This window comes from Euleptes europaea, chromosome 1, assembly GCF_029931775.1.
Source record: "Euleptes europaea isolate rEulEur1 chromosome 1, rEulEur1.hap1, whole genome shotgun sequence".
In the NCBI taxonomy this organism is placed as follows: Eukaryota; Metazoa; Chordata; class Lepidosauria; order Squamata; family Sphaerodactylidae; genus Euleptes; species Euleptes europaea.
In genome coordinates this window covers 175,668,353-175,688,991 of record NC_079312.1, presented here as the reverse complement: position 1 = coordinate 175,688,991, position 20,639 = coordinate 175,668,353, and the positions used below count along the sequence as shown (strand labels likewise).

At 49.5% G+C, this 20,639-nt stretch overlaps 1 protein-coding gene across 1 annotated transcript; it reads right to left on the bottom strand.

Moving 5' to 3' along the window:
• Window positions 1-3,773: 3,773 nt before the first annotated feature.
• WDR45 (WD repeat domain 45) lies at window positions 3,774-15,218 on the bottom strand. Its single transcript, XM_056854232.1, has 10 exons — window positions 15,144-15,218; window positions 13,623-13,697; window positions 11,232-11,336; window positions 9,963-10,068; window positions 9,117-9,211; window positions 8,900-8,979; window positions 8,162-8,370; window positions 4,691-4,792; window positions 4,460-4,605; window positions 3,774-3,896 (listed from the first exon to the last, which is right to left on the bottom strand). Exons 1-10 carry the CDS (start codon window positions 15,190-15,192, stop codon window positions 3,787-3,789), a joined length of 1,077 nt encoding a protein of 358 aa, XP_056710210.1. The 5' UTR covers window positions 15,193-15,218; the 3' UTR covers window positions 3,774-3,786.
• Between the last annotated feature and the right edge of the window lie 5,421 nt (window positions 15,219-20,639).

Here is a 20,639-nt window from a genome sequence, read left to right as displayed (position 1 = left end):
GCGGGCGCCGGGGATGCAGGAGGAGGAGGAGAGGGGAAGGCGGGGAGGGACTACAACCCCCACAATGCACCGCCGCAAGGGCTGACGGGAAACCGAGTCCAAAGGGGGGGGGAATAGACAGCTAGACCATCTCTGTTATGCATTGGTTGGATATGTCAAAAAGGGCAAGAGTCCAGTAGCACCTTAAAGACTAACAAAAATATTTTCTGGTAGCTTGCCCTTTTTGACTACTGCAAACAGACTAAGACTGTGAATTGGTTGAATATGTTACCCACGAGACATAACCATCTCCATTTAGGGTTTTTTTTTTTTTTTAATGTAAAGTGTTCTTAAAATTTATACGTCTACGGCTGTTACCGCACTAGGTATTCCCGCCGATGCATTAAGAGTTTGAAAACATTATAAAAAAACACCGTTCGCACTTTCTGTGTATTCCGCCGATATATTGAGTTTGAAAACGTTATAAAAAATACCGTTCGCACTTTCTGTGTATTCCCAGCGATGTATTAAGTTTGAAAACGTTATAAAAAATACTGTTCGCACTATGTATTCCCAGCGATGTATTAAGAGTTTGAAAACGTTATAAAAAAATACTGTTCGCACTTTGTGTATTCCCAGCGATGTATTAAGAGTTTGAAAACGTTATAAAAAAATACCATTCGCACTTTCTATGTATTCCCAGCGATGTATTAAGAGTTTGAAAATGTTATAAAAAAATACCGTTCGCACTTTCTATGTATTCCCAGCGATGTATTAAGAGTTTGAAAATGTTATTAAAAAATACTGTTCGCACTTTGTGTATTCCCGCCGATGTATTAAGAGTTTGAAAACGTTACAAAAACATACTGTTCGCACTTTCTATGTATTCCCGCCGATGTATTAAGAGTTTGAAAATGTTATAAAAAAATACTGTTCACACTTTCTGTGTATTCCCACCGATGTATTAAGAGTTTGAAAACGTTATAAAAAAATACTGTTCGCACTTTCTGTGTATTCCCAGCGATGTATTAAGAGTTTGAAAACGTTATAAAAAAATACTGTTCGCACTTTCTATGTATTCCCACTGATGTATTAAGAGTTTGAAAACGTTATAAAAAATACGGTTCGCACTTTCTGTGTATTCCCAGCGAAGTATTAAGAGTTTGAAAACATGATAAAAAAATACTGTTCGCACTTTCTGTGTGTTCCCGCCGATGTATTAAGAGTTTGAAAACGTGATAAAAAAATACTGTTCGCACTTTCTGTGTATTCCCGCCGATGTATTAAGAGTTTGAAAACGTGATAAAAAAATACTGTTCGCACTTTCTGTGTATTCCCAGCGAAGTATTAAGAGTTTGAAAACGTTATAAAAAATACTGTTCGCACTTTCTGTGTATTCCCAGCGAAGTATTAAGAGTTTGAAAACGTTATAAAAAATACTGTTCGCACTTTGTTTGGCCCCTTGAGCTGTGAAGACGTCTTCCAACCATTTATAAGCCGTGGCATCCAAAAACCCTTTTAAAGCGATGTTTTTTTATAACGTTTTCAAACTCTTAATACATCGCAGGGAATACAAAGTGTGGTAACCATGTCTCATCTTTTTAAAGCCGTTTTTTATATTGTTTCTGTTGAGGTTTACTGCTGTATAATTTTTTTACTGGTCTGATTGACTGTATTAATAAATTGATTGACAGCTCTAGGCCATTGAAAGACTCCCAACATTTTATGCACGGTATGGTGAGAGTGGACACCGAGAAGCTTTTCTCCCTCTCTCATAATGCCAGAATTGCGGGGTCATCTGCTGAAGCTGGAGGGTGACAGATTCAAAACAGATGAAAGGGAGTATTTCTTTACACAACACACATAGTTACACTGTGGAACTCCCTGCCCCAGGATGTGGTGATGGCTGCCAACTTGGAAGGCTCGAAGAGGGGAGTGGATATGTTCATGGAGGAGAGAGGTATTTGTGGCTACTAGAAAGAAGGCAGTTACAGGGAGATATGCTAGAGGTTTATAAAATTATGGATGGTATGGAAAGAGTGGACAGGGAGAAGCTTTTCTCCCTCTCATAATACCAGACCGCGGGGTCATCTGCTGAAGCTGGAGGGTGAGAGATTCAAAACAGATAAAAGGAAGTATTTCTTCACACAACTCAAAGTTAAATTGCGGAACTCCCTGCCCCAGGATGTGGAGATGGCTGCCAACTTGGAAGGCTTGAAGAGGGGATTGGACGTGTTCAGGGAAGAGAGGGCTATCCATGGCTACTAGTCAAAATGAATACTAGTAGGGTTGTCAGGTCCCTCTTCGCCACCGGCGAGAGGTTTTTGGGGCAAAGCCTGAGGTGGGTGGGGTTTGGGGAGGGACTTCAATGCCATAGAGTCCAATGGCCAAAGCGGCCATTTTCTCCATGGGAACTGATCTCTATCAGCTGGAGATCAGTTGTAATAGCAGATCTCCAGCTAGGATCTGGAGGTTGGCAACCCTAGTTACTAGTCATGATGCTTATAACGGCCAACCAGCTCCTCTGGAGGTCCAACCACAGGGCAGAGGCCAAGATCTTCCCCCGATGTTGCCTCCTGGCACTGTGATTCAGAGATTGACTGCCTTTGATTGTGGAGGTTAAAAATAGATTAGATAGCTTCATGGTCTATAAATGGCTTTGAGCCAGGATGGTTAAAGAGGACCTCTATGGTTATTTATCATTAACTTTATTTATACCCTGCCTTTCTCCCCAACGGGGACCCGAAACAGCTTCACGTTGTTCTCCTCTCCTCCATTTTATCCTCACAACCACCCGGTGAGGTGGGTTACGCTGACAGTGTGACTAGCCCGAGGTCACCCAGCGAGCCTCCGTGGCAGAGCAGGGATTCGAACCCTGGGACTCCCTGACCCTATTCTGACCCTTTAAACCTTACACCACGCTGGCTTAGAGATAATATGCCATTCAGCATCACATGCCGTTGCCACCTACTTGTGGGCAACTGAGGAGCCTCTGAGCAGCCATTCTAGGAAACAGTTTGTCAGACTCTTTCCCCACCCCACTTTAGAAGAAGACGACGACGACTTGGTTTTTGTATGCCAACTTTCTCTCCCACTTAAGGAAGAATCAAACCGACTTACAATCACCTTCCCTTCCCCTCCCCACAGCAGACACTCTGTGAGGTAGGTGGGGCTGAGAGAGCTGTGACTTGCCCAAGGTCACCCAGCTTACTTCACATGGTGCAGGAGGGAAATAAATCCAGTTTACCAGATTAGCGTCCGCCACTCATTTGGAGGAGTGGGGAATCAAACCCGGTTCTCCAGAGTCCACTGCTCCAAACCACCACAGATAATCAATAAGGCAAAGATGCAGTGGCTTAACCTCTACTTTAATAGTCTCTCCTGCCCCCCCCCCCACACACACACACACATTCACACATAGACCCACTGCCTCTGGTCTGTCAACAGCTGGGAATGGCCAGATGGAGCAAACGGTAAATGGATCCCTGATCCCCAAATCTTGCTCCTCCTGCTTCCAAAAATCCCGTCTGAACAGAGTCTGAGAAATGGTGTCTTTGAAAACATCAATCTTCTAGGCCTCCTCCTGGCACTGCAGTAGGTGGGTAGCGAGGCAGATATCTGTCAATTTTTTTTAAAGGACCTTCAGGGTGTGAACTGAGAGAAATGACCAATCCGGTCGCTCCCCATGCCTCCATCCCAACACGCCTCGGGAGCCCAGAAGGATTCCCAGCATGCTTGGTTCTCTTTTTTAACTTCGTCCCCTGACATGCCAACTCTCCTAAAATGCCCCCCGTGGCCAAGCTGGGCTCAAAAGTCATCGTCGTCGCAGATGTCCAGGTAGACGTCAAAGGCCTCCCGGTTGCAGTTTCCGTCCGGAGTGAAGACGTATTTGTGGAAAGTGCCGTCCACGCAGATAGCTGGAGAGGTAGGAAAGAGAAGCGAGATAAGGAATGGGGCTCCAGGAATTCAACCGCCAGCTTATACCCTGCCATAAATTTTGTGGGGGAGGAGGAGGAGGAGGAGGAAGAGGAGAAGAAGAGTTGGTTTTTATATGCCGACTTTCCCTACCACTGAAGGGAGACTCAAACCAGCTTACAATCGCCTTCCCCTCCCCACAGCAGACACCCTGTGAGGTAAGTGGGGTGGAGAGAGTGTGACTTGCCCAAGTTCACCCAGCTGGCTTCATGTGTAGGAGTGGGGAAACAAATCTAGTTCACCAGATTAGCTCGGAGGGGAGAAAACACTGCATGTATGTGAGTGAATGTTCTAAGTGTCTTTTTTGTTTTTATGTAATAAATCTTTAATAAAATGTTTTTTTAAATTTAAAAAAAGTTTTTTTAAAAAAAACTGCTTCTGGAAGTGGCATTCCTCCCCCCTCCCTAAAGGGAGATCTGGGACTTAGCTGGAGCTGCCTGTCATAACCGCTCACAAATGCAACCGTGACAATCAGCCCTCGCGTCCGCATTCTGCCGCCACTCACCGATGACCGAGTTGACGTTCTTGGAGGTGTTCCTGCCGAAAGCGCAGATGCAGGCCGACTCGGCCGGCACGGTGAAACTGGCCAGGCTCCACTGAGAATCCACGTACTGGCCGATCATGGGCCCGACCTTCCCCACGCGTGCCAGTCTGCAGGGAGGAGAGGAAGAGGGTGAGAACGGGACAGAGGCGGTGCGCCCTGCCCCCTTCGTGCGCGCGTCTTCCTGCTACATACGCGGAACGGCGGTTTAAACGGGTGTCTTTCAGGGCGAAGATGTGGACGGTTCCTTTGTCGCTGGAGGCGCAGAGGAATGATGAGTCGTGGCTAAAGTTAATGCTGTGAGGGGAAACAGAAAGGACAGTGTCACATGAACACATGAAGCTGCCCTATACTGAATCAGGCCCTTGGTTCAGCACAGCAATAAAATGGCTGCCACAGGAAATGGAGCCAACCACAAAATGTCAGTGAGTGAGATTAAACAAACATTAATAGTAACTTCTAATAGTAACCTTTCTTCAACACTTCTTCTATTTAACAAGATGATGAAGAAGAAGAGTTGGTTTTTGTATGCCAACTTCCTCTACCACTTAAGGGAGACTCAAATAGGCTTACAATCACCTTCCCTCCCCACAACAGACACCATGTGAGGTAGGTGGGGCTGAGGGAGCTCTAAGAGAACTGTGACTAGCCCAAGGTCCCCCAGCTGGCTTCATGTGGAGGAGTGGGGAAACAAATCCAGTTTACCCGATTAGTCTCCACCGCTCATGTGGAGGAGTGGGGAATCAAACCCGGTTCTCCAGATCAGAGTCCAGCACTCCAAACCACCGCTCTTAACCACTACACCATGCTGAAACAGTCCTTTGAATATGTGAGAGACCAAAGGCCCTTTCAAGAGCTCATGGTGATAAACAGAAAATTAAAATCCAACTCCTCTTACACCTTGTAGCAAACAGGTGAGCGGAAAGGAATGGGGACGGCCAGGTGGGCGGAAGGAGCAGTTGGGCCCTGCTCAGCTCGCGGGCAGACGCTGCGTCACTGGCTGGCATCTGCAAGTCAGAACTGGCCTCGAACAGAGCTGTTGTGGCTGACTGAGAGAGAGCCCTGCTGGAGCAGACGGCAGGCCCATCTGTGACAGCTTTTTTCTTTACAGCCAGGAGAAAAGACGCCGGTGGAGATTTCCAGCCGGGACGCAAAGCGTCGCCAGCTCTAGTGCGGTCGGCTCCTGCGGCTGCCCCCCCACCCCGAACGGCTATTTGGTCCGTTGCAGATAGCAGGTTTCCCCTTGCAAAACTTCACCTGCTGAAAACCTACATCCAGCTGCCCTGTACTGAACTGTATTACTGGTCTATCAAGGTCAGCCTGGTCAGCTCCGATTGGCAGCTCTCCAGGGTCCCAGGTAGAGGCCCTTTTGCCTCCAACCGGGGGGGGGATCACCTCGGCAAACCGGCCTTACTAACCCACTTACGCCGTAAAAATGGCCCGAGGGTTTCTGGAGGGGGGGGCGCCTAGGGCTGTTTGGCTTGGAGGGAGGGCAGTTAAGGGGAGACATGATTGCGGTCTGTACAGTTCTGTGTGGTGTGGAGAGAGTGGACAGGGAGAAGCTTCTCCCTCTCTCATAATGTTAGAAAAAAATAATACCAGAACGCGGGGATCATCTGCTGGGGCTCGAGGGTGAGAGATTCAAAACAGATAAAAGGAAGTGTTTCTTCACAGAACGCATGGTTGGGTTGTGGGACTCCCTGCTTCAGGATGTGGTGACGGCTGCCAACTTGGAGGGATTTGGGAGGGGAGTGGACATGTTCATGGAGGAGGGGGGTGTTCCTGGGTATTAGTTGAGATGGATGCTGGTCATGATGTGTGCCTGTTCCCTCCAGGATCAGAGGAGCATGCCTGTTATATTAGGTGCGGTGGAACACAGGCAGGATGGTGCTGCTGCAGTCGTCTTGTTTGCGGGCTTCCTGGGGGCACCTGGTTGGCCACTGTGTGAACAGACTGCTGGACTTGATGGACCTTGGTCTGATCCAGCATGGCCTTTCTTATGTTCTTATGACCTGATCCTCTTAACTGGAGATGCCGGGGATCGAACGAGGGACCTTCCGCATGCCAGGCAAATTTTCTGTGGACTCACCCCTTCCAGCTCAGTCCTGTCCTCACCCGTCTCCGTTATAGCTGACAGGTAACCACTTTTGCCTCACAACAGGTAGGAAGGAGGGTGGAGCCACAGGACGAGCGGAAGAAGAGGGTTGTAACCACAGCAGCTCTTGCCTAGTTCAGGGACCCTCCTACTTTTGCAAACAATATCTTCAGTTGAGGATCTGAAGTGGTGGTACAGATCTGGTGGTGTGGGTGGAAAGTGCCTCACGTCACAGCCAACTTATGGTGACTCCATAAGGTTTTCAAGGCAAGAGACATTCAGAGGTGGTTGGCCATTGCCTGCCTCTGCACAGCAACCCTGGACTCCCTTGGTGGTCTCCCATCCAAGCACTAACCAGGGCCGATCCTGCTCAGCTTCCGAGATCTGACGAGATCAGGCTAGCCTGGGCCATCCAGGTCAAGGCCAGAGATGTTCAGAAGTAGTTTGCCATTGCCTGCCTCTGCAGGGCAACCCTGGACTTTCTTGGGGGTCTCCCATCCAAGTACTAACCAGGGCTGACCCTGCTTAGCTTCTGAGATCTGATGAGATCAGGCTAGCCTGGGGCATTCAGGTCAGGGTAGGACCTGAAATACTCCATGTTTATTTTAACTAATTCGATGTGTATGCCCTGACCTGGATGATCCTGGCTAGCCTGATCTCGTAAGAGCTTAGAAGCTAGGCAGGGTCGGCCACGGTTAGTGCTTGTAAGAGAGACCACTGAGGGTCCAGGGCTGCTGTGTAGAGGCAGGCAATGGCCAACCACCTCTGTCTGTCTCTTGTCTTGAAAACCCTATGGCAGGGGTGTCAAACATGCGGCCCGCGGGCCGGATCCGATCCCTGGAGGGCTTTTATCCGGCCCGTGAAGCCGAGGCACCTAGTCCCCCTTTCCCCCCTCCCCCGGCCTTTTCTGGGCTTCCTGGGGCCCGTGAGTGGCCGGGGAGAAAGTGGGGAAGGCTTCTGCCCGGTCGCGCAAGGCCGCAGAGCCACATGTGCGGCCGGGTGTGGGGGGAGGAAGGCTTTGGCCCGGTCGCGCGGGGCTGCATGCCCGGCCAGGTGTGGGGGGGAAAGGCTTTTTTTCTTTTCTTCCTCTTTTTTTGGTCACTCTCCTTTTCTTTCTCTCCCTCTTTCTCCCTCCTTTTCTGTCTCTCCCTTCCTTTTTCTTTCTTTCTGTTTCCCTCCCTCCTTTTCTTTCTTTCTCGCCCTCCCTCCCTCTTCTTTTTCTTTCATATTTATTTATTTATTTATGTGCACATGGCCCGGCCCAACCAAGTGACATTTATGTCATATCTGGCCCTCCTAACAAATGAGTTCGACACCCCTGCCCAATGGGGTCGCCATAAGTCAGATGTGACTTGATGGCGCTTTCCACCCTTCGCCACCAGGTCTGTACCCCGCCTTTCTTCCACCGTGGAACTTGAGGGGGTGTACGCCAAGCTTCTCAGGTGGTCTCCCACCCAGCCACCAAACACCCAGCCCTGCTCGGCTTCAGCCAGCAAGCCGCCTCCTGTGCCTCAGGTATAACCTGGGATTCCCCTCGGTCTGCATGGCGTTGACGCTGGGGACGCTCTCACCAGTACAGTGTTGCAGGGTCTGTCCCTCTCCTGAGCTCCACGAGCTTCTCCTTGGTCTGGGTGTCGAAGAGGCGGATGAGGGTGCCTTTCTTAGAGGCGGAAGCCACCACTGTGCCCTGCTGGTTGAGGGAGATGCAGGCGATCTCGCTCTGGTGGGCGTTGATGGTGAACGGGGCAGAGGAGGTGCCGGGCTTTGTGCTGGAAAGGTCCTGAGGATGGGAGAGAAATACTTAAAAAACAAACATAGGGGGAGGGGCCACGGTCCAGTGATAGGAGCATCTGCTTGGCATGCGGAAGGTCCCAGGTTCAATCCCCAGCATCTCCACTTAAAGGGACCAGGCAGGTAGGTGATGAGAAAGGCTTCAGTCTGAGACCCTGGAGAGCCGCTGCCGGTCCAAGTAGGCAATACTGACTTCAATGGACCAAGGGTCTGATTCAGTAGAAGGCAACTTCATGAAGTAGGCAGCTTACTTAAAAGTAAGTTTCTAGCCCGTATGGCTGGAACAATAGCAAGCATTAAAGCAGGGGATCTTCGGGTATGGGTGGACTGTAAGTTAAATTTGAGCAGCCAGTGTGATGCTGCGACAAAAATAGCTAATGCGATCTTGGGGTGTATCAACAGAGACATAACACGAGCTTCTCCAACTCTATGATTCTAGGAGAGATGCAGGCCAGCCCTGATCAAGGATGAGACCACAGGTGATCTTACACCACCACTGTCGCTCCTGACACACTCACCACTAGCTGCAAGCTGCCACATTTGTGCCCAGGGAAAACCAGGAGCTGTTTCTCCAGGCTCGGAGAGAGATCACAGAGGCCTGCACGGAGGCAGAAAGAGAAAAGGAAGGCGGTAATCAGAGCCGAGCTTCGGTCTCAAGGGGCACAGATTTATGGGGCACGTTCTGCGGTTCAGGCAGGTGCGGAGAACAGGAAACAAAGCATGTGGGGTGCTTACCTTTGGGGTTGTCCCGGGTGTCAAACTCAAAGAGCTTGACGGGGTTGTCAGGGAAGGAATACACATAGATCCGGTTCCGCAGAACAATGATAATCCTTCAAGGGGAGGAACGAAAGCGCAGAAGTAAGTGGGTGGGGAGAGGCAGAATCCAAATGGTCTCTCGCATAATCAAAAGACCGTTTCAGCGTGGTGTAGTGGTTAAGAGCGGTGGTTTGGAGCAATGAAATGTCAAACATAAGGCCTGGGGGCTGGATCCAGCCTCTTGAGAGAGGAGGAAGAAGAGAAAAAGGAGGAGGAGAAGAGGAGTTGGTTTCTATATGCCGACTTTCTCTACCACTTAAGGGAGACTCAAACCGGCTTACACTCACCTTCCCTTCCCCTCCCCACAACAGACACCTTGTGAGGTAGGTGGAGCTGAGAGAGCTCGAAAAGAGCTGCGACTTGCCCAAGGTCCCCCAGCTGGCTTCATGTGGAAGAGTGGGGAAACAAATCCAATTCACCAGATTAACCTCCACCGCTCAGGTGGAGGAGTGGGGAATCAAACCCAGTTCTCCAGATCAGAGGCCCCAGCTTCAAACCACCGCTCTTAACCACTACACCACGCTGGCCCGTGAGCCTGCCAAGGTAGCCAGCCCCTCTCCTCTCTCAATCCAAGCTGTCAAGGCATGGCCCGGCCAAGATGCATTTATGTCATATCCGGCCCTCGTAACAAATGAGTTTGACACCCCTGGCCTATTGACTCTCCACCATTTATATGTGAAATTATTCATACGCCCCCCCCCCCCCCAACAGCTGGTCCCGTCCCATGTCTGATACCAGGCGAAACTGGATCAGCCCTCTACTCACTTGTCGTGCCTCATGCGGACGGCCAGAGCTGGCTTGGTGAAAGTGAACTCCAGCACCAGTTTGTCTTTGCCCTCTTTCCCTTCGCGAGCGTCATCCCAGATCAAGACTGCGAGGGAAAAGGGGTGGAGTGAGTGGGGTGGGACAGAGGAAGGCTTGGGACCTACTCTGTGCTGGCGTTAGAAGAAATCTTCCTCTTTTCGTATCTCACTACAGATGCTAATGTGCTGCCCCATAGCATTCCCCCCCGATCTAATCAAGCTGCTTACATTTCGCTTTGTACCTTTGCGTCCCGATTCCCTGCTTTGCAATACCCCTCCCACCTTCTGACTGAGAAGTACTTCGAGATCTCCATTCCAACTTGTATCTGATGAAGGGAGTTTTGAAATTAAGGTCGATGACTGCCAAGCTTGCCAGAGCTGATGATTTAAGATCTCTGTTCTGGAACGTGTACAACAAATGTTTATTCTTCATGTACACAGGGGTGATTTAGGTGAATACAAGACTGTAACACCAAGCGTCTTCCATGCTGAGCTTCCGTCCCATATAAAGTTGGCCAGCAAGTCTCAGTGAGAGGTCATGTACAGATGGTGATTCTAAAATGTGCAGGTTTTGGCATACGACGATCACCACAAAGCTACCACATTACTTACATGGACAGCTTTTCTGCATAAGTATTAGTGTATGAAGCAACCCATGGATTTATGCTGCTCCAGACAAATGCAATCAGAGCTGTGCTATCAGTACTGTCTCAAGTTGAATTGGTGGTGGAAAATGCCGTCAGGTCGCAGCTGACTTACGGCGACCTGGTAGGGCAGGGGTGTCAAACACAAGGCCCGCGGGCCGGATCCAGCCCCTTGAGAGCTCTTATCCGGCCCGCAAGCCCCCACCCCCTCGATCTGGGCTAACGAGGCATGGCCCAGCCTGGCCAAGAGACATTTATGCCATATCTGGCCCTCGTAACAAATGAGTTCGACACTGTTGCCGCAGGGTTTTCAAGGCAAGAGACATCCAGGATTGCTATCCAGTGGCAGGCAATGGCAAACCACCTCTGAACTTCTTCGGCGGTCTCCCATTCAAGTATTAACCAGGGATGACTCTGCTTAGCTTCCAAAATCTGACAAGATCTGGTTAGCCTGGCTTTAATAGACTTAGATGGGCACACCTCTTCTTAGGATTGTAAGGTATATGTCCATATATGTAATTGCAACAGAAGACCCCCTTTTGCTCTGATTCTTCCCCCTACCCCTTTTCCTTTCGGAAATAACGCACCTGAAATCTCAGAGAATTTCGGGTTGCCTCCTCCACCCACAATCGCCAGGAGGTTGGATCGATGCAGCATTTCGACCAGACCCACGCTGCCTACCTGTTCGTGATCTGGCAAGGAAAGAAATTAAGGACATGTACATAGATGGCCAAAGAGAGTAGGCAAAGCCTGGGAACAACCCCAAAGTTCAGGGGGAAAATACCAATGTTTACTAGGCTTTTCCAAGGCCTTTTAAACTAAATTGGAAATTTTGTAGTGCACTGAAAAAAAATCCCTAAGAAATATTTTCTCTTTTGGAATAAAGGAAATGCTTTTAAGACTGGATTTTATTCACTCAAAATGTGTAGCATGAAGATTGTTTTTACTGTATTAGAGAATTATAACTCTTGTATTAGAGAATGGTAATTCTCGAGAACCATCTTGGTGTGGTGGTTAAGAGTGGTGGACTCTAATCTGGTGAACCAGGTTGGTTTCCCCACTCCTCCACATGAAGCCTGCTGGATGACCTTGGGCTAGTCACACTCTCTCGGCCCCACCTACCTCACAGGGTGTCTGTTGTGGGGAGGGGAGGGAAAGGGAAGGTGATTGTAAGCCGGTTTGATTCTTCCTTAAGTGGTAGAGAAAGTCAGCATATTAAAAAACTCTTCTTTTTGCTAACCTTTTGCTTTTTCGGGGGTGTTTCTACCTTGGCGTTTCTCTCGCTGCTAGGTCAAAACATCTCATATTCTCATTTTTCAGGGCTTCTCCTTTCTTCCTTAAAAAGGCATTGTTGGGGTGGGAGTATCCCATATAGCCAATCTTCTTCAGCCAGTTTAAGGCCTGAAGAATTATTGTGGTAATCCGAGGGGAGGGTGAGGCGTGGGACGATTTCGGGAAGGAAAGTATCCAGGAAAGGGACAAATTCTTCATCTAACTCAGGGGTTTCCAACCTGGCTCCCATGGGCACTGTGGGGCCTAGCAAAACTTTCCCTGGCACCTGTCAAAAGGGAGTCAGCATAGGGGTTAAGAGCAGTGGACTCTAATCTGGAGAACCAGGTTTGATTCCCCACACCTCCACATGAGCGGCAGACGCTAACCTGGTGAACCGGGCTTGATTCCCCACTCCTCCACATGAGCGGCGGTCTCTAATCTGGTGAACCGGGTTGGTTTCCCCATTCCTCCACATGAAGCCTGCTGGGAGACCTTGGGCTAGTCACAGTTCTCTCCGAACTCTCTCAGCCCCACCATCCTCACAAGGTGTCTCTTGTGGGGAAAGGAAGGGAATGGGATTGTAAGCCGGTTTGAGACTCCTTAAAGGTAGAGAAAATCGGGGTATAAAAACCGCCTCTTCTTCTTGTGCACAGTGTAGAAAATATGCAGCATATTTCAGAGAATATTGTTTCTATGTGATGTGACTAATTTTGTCCACAATTAATATGCTATAATGTTTAGGATGATAATACCACTATTGTAGAATTCAGTATTATAAAGGAAGGAAGGATATCGTATGCCACTTTGGGTCCCATTGGGGAGATAAGCGGAAAATAAATAACTAAATAAATACAAATATGCTTATAGCTCAACTCTGACTACATGAAACCATTTCTGTCCAAATAACGTATCTTTATGTTCTACAAAAGGCCTATTTTCTTTTTTCAACTTTTATTTCGTCCTCTCTCAGATGGCAAAACAAAGACATGTTTGCTAAGGCAGCAAACAGGGAAGCCATCTGAAGCGCTCTTTCTTTTTAGTATTACACGTATTTTCAAGTTTGCATGTAGAAAGTTACGAGGAAGGAGGAGGAGTTGGTTTTTATATACTGATTATCTCTACCCTTTAAGGAGAATCAAACCGGCTTACAATCACCTTCCCTTCCCCTCCCCACAACAGACACCCTGTGAGACAGGTGGGGCTGAGAGAGCTCGAAGAGATCTATGACTAACCCAAGGTCACCCAGCTGGCTTCATGTGGAGGAGTGGGGAAACCAACCCGGTTCTCCAGATTAGCGTCCGCAGCTCTTAACCACTACACCACGCTGGCTCTGATACAGCTCATTTCATAAATACGCCAAACAGAATATTTTTATATGCTAAGTTATAAATGTTGCATTTTTGTTGTTGAAGTAGGAAAATAAGTTTCTGCTTGATAAGTAGGGCATATAATTTGGCTTTCCCCAACATTTTTCCAAACAAAATGTGGGGCATATAATTTGGCTTTCCCCAACATTTTTCCAAACAAACACTTTCTTTCTCCTAACGGCATGAAAAGTTCTAGAAATTTTACATCTAACCAGCCAAAGCTCCTCCCACCCCTTAAGCCAGCCAGTCTCCACAACTTGCATGAGATGCCAGCACAAACCCCAACCAGGGTGGAGAGAGACGATCCACCAATTTTTTTCTAGCCCATCCCTTTCTTACCAAGATGCCCCTTTTCCATGAGAGGTTCCACGTTATAAATCCGGACACCAGTCTCCATAGCACAGCAGAAGCAGCCTGACAGAGAAGCAGAACACACTCATAACATGCACCAGGAACATATTACACGTTGAATACCCCTTATCCAGATTGCCTGGGACCAGAAGCAGTCCGTATTTCAGCTCTTTCCGTATTTTGGAATTTTTGCACATCCATATTGAGATATCTTGGGGATGGGACCCAAATTCATTTATGTTTTACATATGTTTAAATATACACTTTATATACACAGCCTGAATGTAATTTTAAACAATACATTAAACAACTTTGTGTACATTGAACCATCAAAAAGTGAAGGTTTAACTATCTCACCAGACTTCAGAGAGACCGTGCGGCATGGATGTGAGTCAGATCTGTGCTGCCCGGCCTCTCAGAAGTCAGGAGAGGCCGGGCGGCGCATATCTGCCTGCATGCCAGCTCGAACAGTCCGAATACTGGATGCCCAGATAAGGGATATTCAACCTGTATCATTATTGTTAATATTAATACCCCACCATTCTCTCTGAGAGTGTAGCGAGGGCTTCCAGCCAAGCCCTACCACCTCCGCAATTATGAAAATTGCAGCCAAGGTTGGGGGGGCGGATATGAAGCAGACACCAAGATGCACGGGGACATTTGCCTACCAGTGCCTACCCTTCTAAACTCAATCCACATGTAGCTGCCTTATACTGACTCAAACCCATGGTCCACTGAGGCCAATACTGTTTACTCAGACTGGCAGCAGCACTCCAGGATCTCAGGCAGAGGTCTTTCACATCAGCTCTTAACTGGTAGTTTGCCATTGCCTGCCTCTGTGGAGCAACCCTGGACTTCGGTGGTGGTCTCCCGTCCAAGCACTAACCATGGCCGCCCCTGCTCAGCTTCCAAGATCTGAAAATATCAGGCTAGGACATTAAAGGAGCTCTTGCTGGATCACACCAGTGGTCCATCTAATCCAGCACCCTGGTTCCCAGGGCGGCCCAGCGGAGAGCCGATAACACCTCAAGATACACGAACACAGGTCCATGAAGGTTGGTATTGTCTACTCAGACTGGCAGCAGCTCTCCAGGGTCTCAGGCAGAGAACTTTTACAGCACCTACTCCCTGGTCCTTTTAGCTGGAGATGCTGGGGATTGAACCTAGAACCTTCTGCATGCCAAGCAGAGGCTCTACCACTGAGCCACGGCCCGCTCCCCTAACACATGAACATATGAAGCTGCCTTCTACTGAATCAGACCCTGAGTCTATCAAAGTCAGTATGGTCTACTCAGACTGGCAATGGCTGTCCAGGGTCTCAGGCGGAGGTCTTTCACATCACCTACTTGCCTACTTCTTTTAACTGGAGATGCCGGGATTGAACCTGGGACCTTCTGCATGCCAAGCAGATGCTCTACCACTGGGCTACCGCTCCTCCCCAAATAACTTGTCTTTCCATTTGAACTCCCCTTAAAAGAGCATCTGAGCTGGTAGGAGGAGATCACTTACTCTGGTCTTGGTTGAAGCGCAGGCTGTTGACCCCACGTTGCTGTGCCATGGTAAGCCTAGTGGAACCGCCCCGCCCCAAAAAGCTGGGGCAAGTGGTTGTCTATTTCTGTGCCTCCTACAGCTAGAGAGGGGGAAAGAGAGAAAAACAGAAACCAGTCCAAGCACCAATGCCTATAAGCTGCAGATCTCCACGACTAGCTGCAAATCTCCATTCGCTCAATGGGTTATTGAACACATGAAGCTGCCTCATGCTGAACCAGACCCTCGGTCCATCAAAGTCAATATTGTCTACTCAGACCGGAAGCAGCTCTCCAGGGTATCAGGCAGAGGTCTTTCCCATCCCCTACTTGCCTAGTCCCTTTAACTGGAGATGCCAGGGATTGAACCGAGGACCTTCTGCTTGCCAGAGGCTCTACTGCTGAGCCACACCCCCTCCCTCATCTAGTCCAACCCCCCGGCACCGCGCAGGAAAAACAGTTGGACCCACGTTGTTTCCTACTGTCATCTTCTGCCCAGTCAGTAGGGTTGCCAACCTCCAGGTTTTAGCTGGAGATCTCCCACTATTACAACTGATCTCCACCCGATAGAGATCAGTTCCCCTGGAGAAAATGGCCACTTTGGCCATTGGACTCTATGGCATTGAAGTCCCTCCCCAAACCCCGCCCTCCTCAGGCTCCACCCCAAAAACCTCCCGCTGGTGGTGAAGAGGGACCTGGCAACCCTACATGTCACAAGAACACAAGAAGCTGCCTTATACTGAATTAGACCCTTGATCCATCAAAGTCAGTATTGTCTACTCAGACTGGCAGCGGCTCTCCAGGGTCTCAGGCAGAGAGGTCTTTCACATCACCTACCTGCCTAGTCCCTTTAACTAGAGATGTCGGAGATTGAACCTGGGACCTTCTGCATGCCAAGCGGAGGTTCTACCACTGAGCCACAGCCTCTCCCCTGTCGGCCATAGCAACCCACAATGCCTTCATCCTCCCTGCCTTGCCCCCACCCCCTGTCCCCCCAGCCCCCCCCCTACCCCCCCCCTGAAATTATCAGCCTTCCCCACTGGAGCCCTAGGGGGAGGTGTGTTTGTGGGCTGGGGGGAGACTGGCTGTTAGAATATACAGGGTTTTGAGGAATGCAGAGTCTTGTAATGGGGAACTAGAGAGGAAAAAGCGAGGAACCCAACCCCTGTCCCTATTTCCTCTGAGGGTCCCCTTGGCAAAAACCCTGCGGGCCCCACAGCCCCCTCTAGCGTGCAGCCAGCCCCTAGGGTTGCCAGCCTCCAGGTGGTGGCTGGAGATCTCAAGCTGTTACAACTGATCTCCAGGCGACAGAGAGCAGTTCCCCTGGAGGAAAAGGCCATCGGACTCTATGGCATTGAGCCCCCCCCCCGCTCCTTAAAACCCGCCCTCCTCAGGCCCCCTCCCCCCAAAACCTATAGGTATTTCCCAACCCGGAGCTGGCAACCCTACCAGCCCCCCAACCCTTTCCTTCTGCCCCCAGACCCTCCAACCTCAGCTCTGCCCAATTCAGATGCAGGCTTTGGGCTGCCTTCCTGCCCGCGCGACGGAAGCCGGGCCTGGACACCCCCGCAGCCCCACCGCCCCTTGTTTACTTCCAGCCCGGCAGGCTCCAGCGTCAACATCAGGCGGTCTGGGTTCGGCTGGGTCATAGAGAGGCGTCCCAGAGCGCCTCCCCCTCACGTGATCCAGGAAGCGCTGAAGCCGCCAGGAAGTCGGGCGAGGCAACCCGGGGCTGCGCTCTTATGCGAGCCTCCAGCGCCGGCCAAAGCGGCCATTTTTGAAGCTGGCGTCCCTCTGGCTCTGCATTAGAGATACATTTTTGTGTGTGGAGGGGGCTCTGCATTAGAGATACATTTTGTGGGGGGGGGGCTCTGCATTAGAGATACATTTTGTGGGGGGGGGGCTCTGCATTAGAGATACATTTTGGGAGGGCTCTGCATTAGAGATACATTTTGTGTGTGGGGGGGCTCTGCATTAGAGATACATTTTTTGTGTGGGGGGGATTAGAGATACATTTTGTGGGGGGGGCTCTGCATTAGAGATACATTTTTGTGTGTGGGGGGGCTCTGCATTAGAGATACATTTTTGTGGGGGGGGGCTCTGCATTAGAGATACATTTTTTGTGTGTGGGGGATTAGAGATACATTTTGTGTGGGGGGGCTCCGCATTAGAGATATATTTTTTGTGTGTGGGGGGGCTCTGCATTAGAGATACATTTTGTGTGGGGGGGGGCTCTGCATTAGAGATACATTTTGTGTGGGGAGCCCCTCTGCATTAGAGATACATTTTGTGTGGGGGGGCCTCTGCATTAGAGATACATTTTGTGGGGGGGGGCCTCTGCATTAGAGATACATTTTGTGTGGGGGGGCTCTGCATTAGAGATACATTTTGTGGGGGAGGGGCTCTGCATTAGAGATACATTTTGTGTGGGGGGGAGGGCTCTGCATTAGAGATACATTGTGTGTGTGTGTTAAGTGCAGTCAAGTCGCTTCCGACTCATGGCGACCCTATGAATGAAAGTCCTCCAAAATGTCCTATTTTTGACAGCCTTGCTCAGATCTTGCAAATTGAAGGCTGTGGCTTCCTTTATTGAGTCCATCCATCTCTTGTTGGGTCTTCCTCTTTTCCTGCTGCCCTCAACTTTTCCTAGCATGACTGTCTTTTCCAGTGACTCTTGTCTCATGACGTGACCAAAATACGATAGCCTCCTGCAAATTGAAGGCTGTGGCTTCCTTTATTGAGTGTTCCTCTTTTCCTGCTGCAGATACATTTTGGGGGATACAAAACGTCGCTGGACAATGAAGAAAGCTGACAAGAAGAAGGTAGATTCCTTTGAAATGGGGTGTTGGAGGAGAGCGTGACGGATACCCTGGACTGCCAAAAAGACAAACCAGTGGGTTGTATAGATCAAATCAAGCCTGAACTGACCCTAGAAGCGAAAATGACTAAACTGAATCAATGTCCTCCAAAACGTCCTCTCTTTGCCTTGCTCAGGTCTTGCAAACTGAGAACCATGGCTTCCTTGATTTGAGTCAATCCATCCCTGGTTGGGTCTTCCTCTTTTCCTGCTGCCCTCCACTTTTCCTAGCGTGACTATCTGTTCCAGTGACTCTTGTCTTCTCATAATGTGACCAAAATACGATAGTTTAGTCACTTTAGCTTCTAAGGTCAGCTCAGGCCTGATTTGATCTATAACCCACTATTTTGGGGTTTTTTGGCGGTCCACGGTATCTATCACACTCTCCTCCAACACCACATTTCAAAGGAATCTACTTTCTTCCTGTCAGCTTTCTTCATTGTCCAGCTTTCACACCCATACATAGTAATAGGGAATACAATGGCATGAATTAACTTCAACTTGGTGGCCAGTGGATCTTAAGGATCTTTTCTAGCTCCTTCATGGCTTCCCTTCTCAGCCTCAACCTCCTTCTGATTTCTTGGCTGCAGGATAATGCCTCTGTAGTCGTCATGTTTGGGGGCTTCCTAGAGGCACCTGGTTGGCCACTGTGTGAACAGACTGCTGGACTTGATGGGCCTGGGTCTGATCCAGCAGGGCTTTTCTTATGTTCCCTTTTGGTTGATGGTGGAGCCAAGGAATTGAAAGTCTTCAACAATTTCAATTTCCTCATTGTCATGACTTTTGTCTCCTTGATGTTCAGCTGTAGAGGGGTGGTAGGCGTGGAAAAATCAGCATTGGTAATGAGACAGGAATCCCAGATCTCTATCATGTCCTGGAGAATGCATGCTCTAGACCAGGGCTGGGGAACCTTTTTTCCCCCAAGGGCCATTTGGATATTTATACCGTAACATCATTAGCGGGCCATAGAAAATTATCAACTTAAAAATTAGCCGACCAAGCCCCAAGCAGGCAGCTTACCCCAGATTTCCCTCGGCGTGAACAAGCAGGCAGACATCCAACTGGTGGCGCACTCGCCCACCTGGTGGCACAGGATGGTCTGTTGCACCATCCGGGTGTAGCCGTCCAGCCACACGCCGGAGTCGCTCCTGCTCCGCATGGTCGGGGCCAGATTCTACAGCCAGCTCCTGCTACCTTCGCCTGCAGGGGTGAAATGAGGACACACTGGCTAAGAACTTGCCCCTCTGCGCATTCTGGCCCTGCCCCCTTTAACCCCTCCATTGTCGCCACTTCCACCCCTAGCCCTCTTGTAGTACAGAGGGAATACACAGCCTGGGTGGGAAAGGGTTAACACAGTTTCTTGGGCAGTCCTAGCAGCTCCATAGCTAAGGACGCTTCTGCAAGGGGGGGGAAAAGGTTCCTTTTCTCAGCAAAACAAACTCACATCTGCCTTGAATAGAGGCTATTCCTTTCTGTGGGAGGGGGCAGATTGCCAGTCTTAGATCCTTCTGAGCTGGAGATCTGCCAGGATCCATGAAGGGCCAGACAAAATGATTTTGCGGGCCTTAAACGGCCCCCGGGCCTGACGGTCCCCACCCCTGCTCTTGAGCTTCATTATCAGTTGTAATTCTTAGTCATTCCGAACGTCACAAATTACAAGGACTGCAATCACACAAGTAAAATAGGAAGAAAACCCAGGTGTTTATTTACAGTTTACAGCACAATTAAGAAACAACAACTCCTTACATAAAACCAGCAGAAGCCGCTTTGGGTGGTATCCTGGCTCTGCCGATTCTGCCCGCAAAGCCAATGAAGTGCCCCTGCATGCCTGTTTTCTCATGCAGGGGGGTTGACAGAGGCCCCATCCGCAAATACTCTTGCTGAACTTCTGAGGAAGGGGCTCCCCTTTCAAAAGGATGAGTTGACAGGCTGTCGTTGAGCTCCTGTTCGGGATCCAAAAAGGTTGTCCTGGAACTTTTACAGTGCACGGCGCATCCTTCTTTCGGATCGCGTCCCCAGGGGCCCAACGAGACCAGTTTTGCCCAAGACCCTAAAAGGATTCCAGGACTCTTTTGCCACATTACACTTTCTTAAAGATCGTGTCCTGCAGACCTGCCGTCACGATTTCCATCAGCAATTGATGGAAAATCCAGGTTCAAAATATATGCCTCTCCCACTCCCCCTGCGAATATCCAAACCACCTGACGTTTTGAAGGATCAAGGTTTTCTTGGATTCGCCTCTATCCCGTAACCATCACACAAATCACAGCTGTCACCGGAGGACATTTTGAAAATCTATATCTGAAGGACATTTAAAAAATCTAGAGCGGATAATATCCCTCACTGGGACAACTGAGCCAAATCCAGCTTCCACTGAGCGAGGGGCGAGCCAGCCTAACTTTCTGCTGCTCTACAGCAAGCCAGTGGCCACCGGCAACAGTTACCCTTTGTTCCTGATCAGATTAGTTACGTCCGTTTCTCGCTCTAGAATCTTGAGAGGTCCTCGGTTCTCCCCCATGGCCTACCAACCCCGGTTTAGAAAGCAAAAACCTGTGGCTGTTCCTGAGCAGAACTCGTACTCAGAGCTCATTTTAGATCACAACTCTTGAGCCCTGCGATGGT

Excerpts from the sequence above, each read along its gene's own strand:
- WDR45 (XM_056854232.1), bottom strand. The coding sequence starts at position 15,192 with ATGGCACAGCAACGTGGGGTCAACAGCCTGCGCTTCAACCAAGACCAG. Across the intron at positions 11,337-13,622 it reads CATGGAAAAGGGGCATCTTG|ATCACGAACAGGTAGGCAGC; the intron begins GTAAGAAAGGGA and ends TTTCCTTGCCAG. Across the intron at positions 10,069-11,231 it reads GAAATTCTCTGAGATTTCAG|TCTTGATCTGGGATGACGCT; the intron begins GTGCGTTATTTC and ends TTTCCCTCGCAG.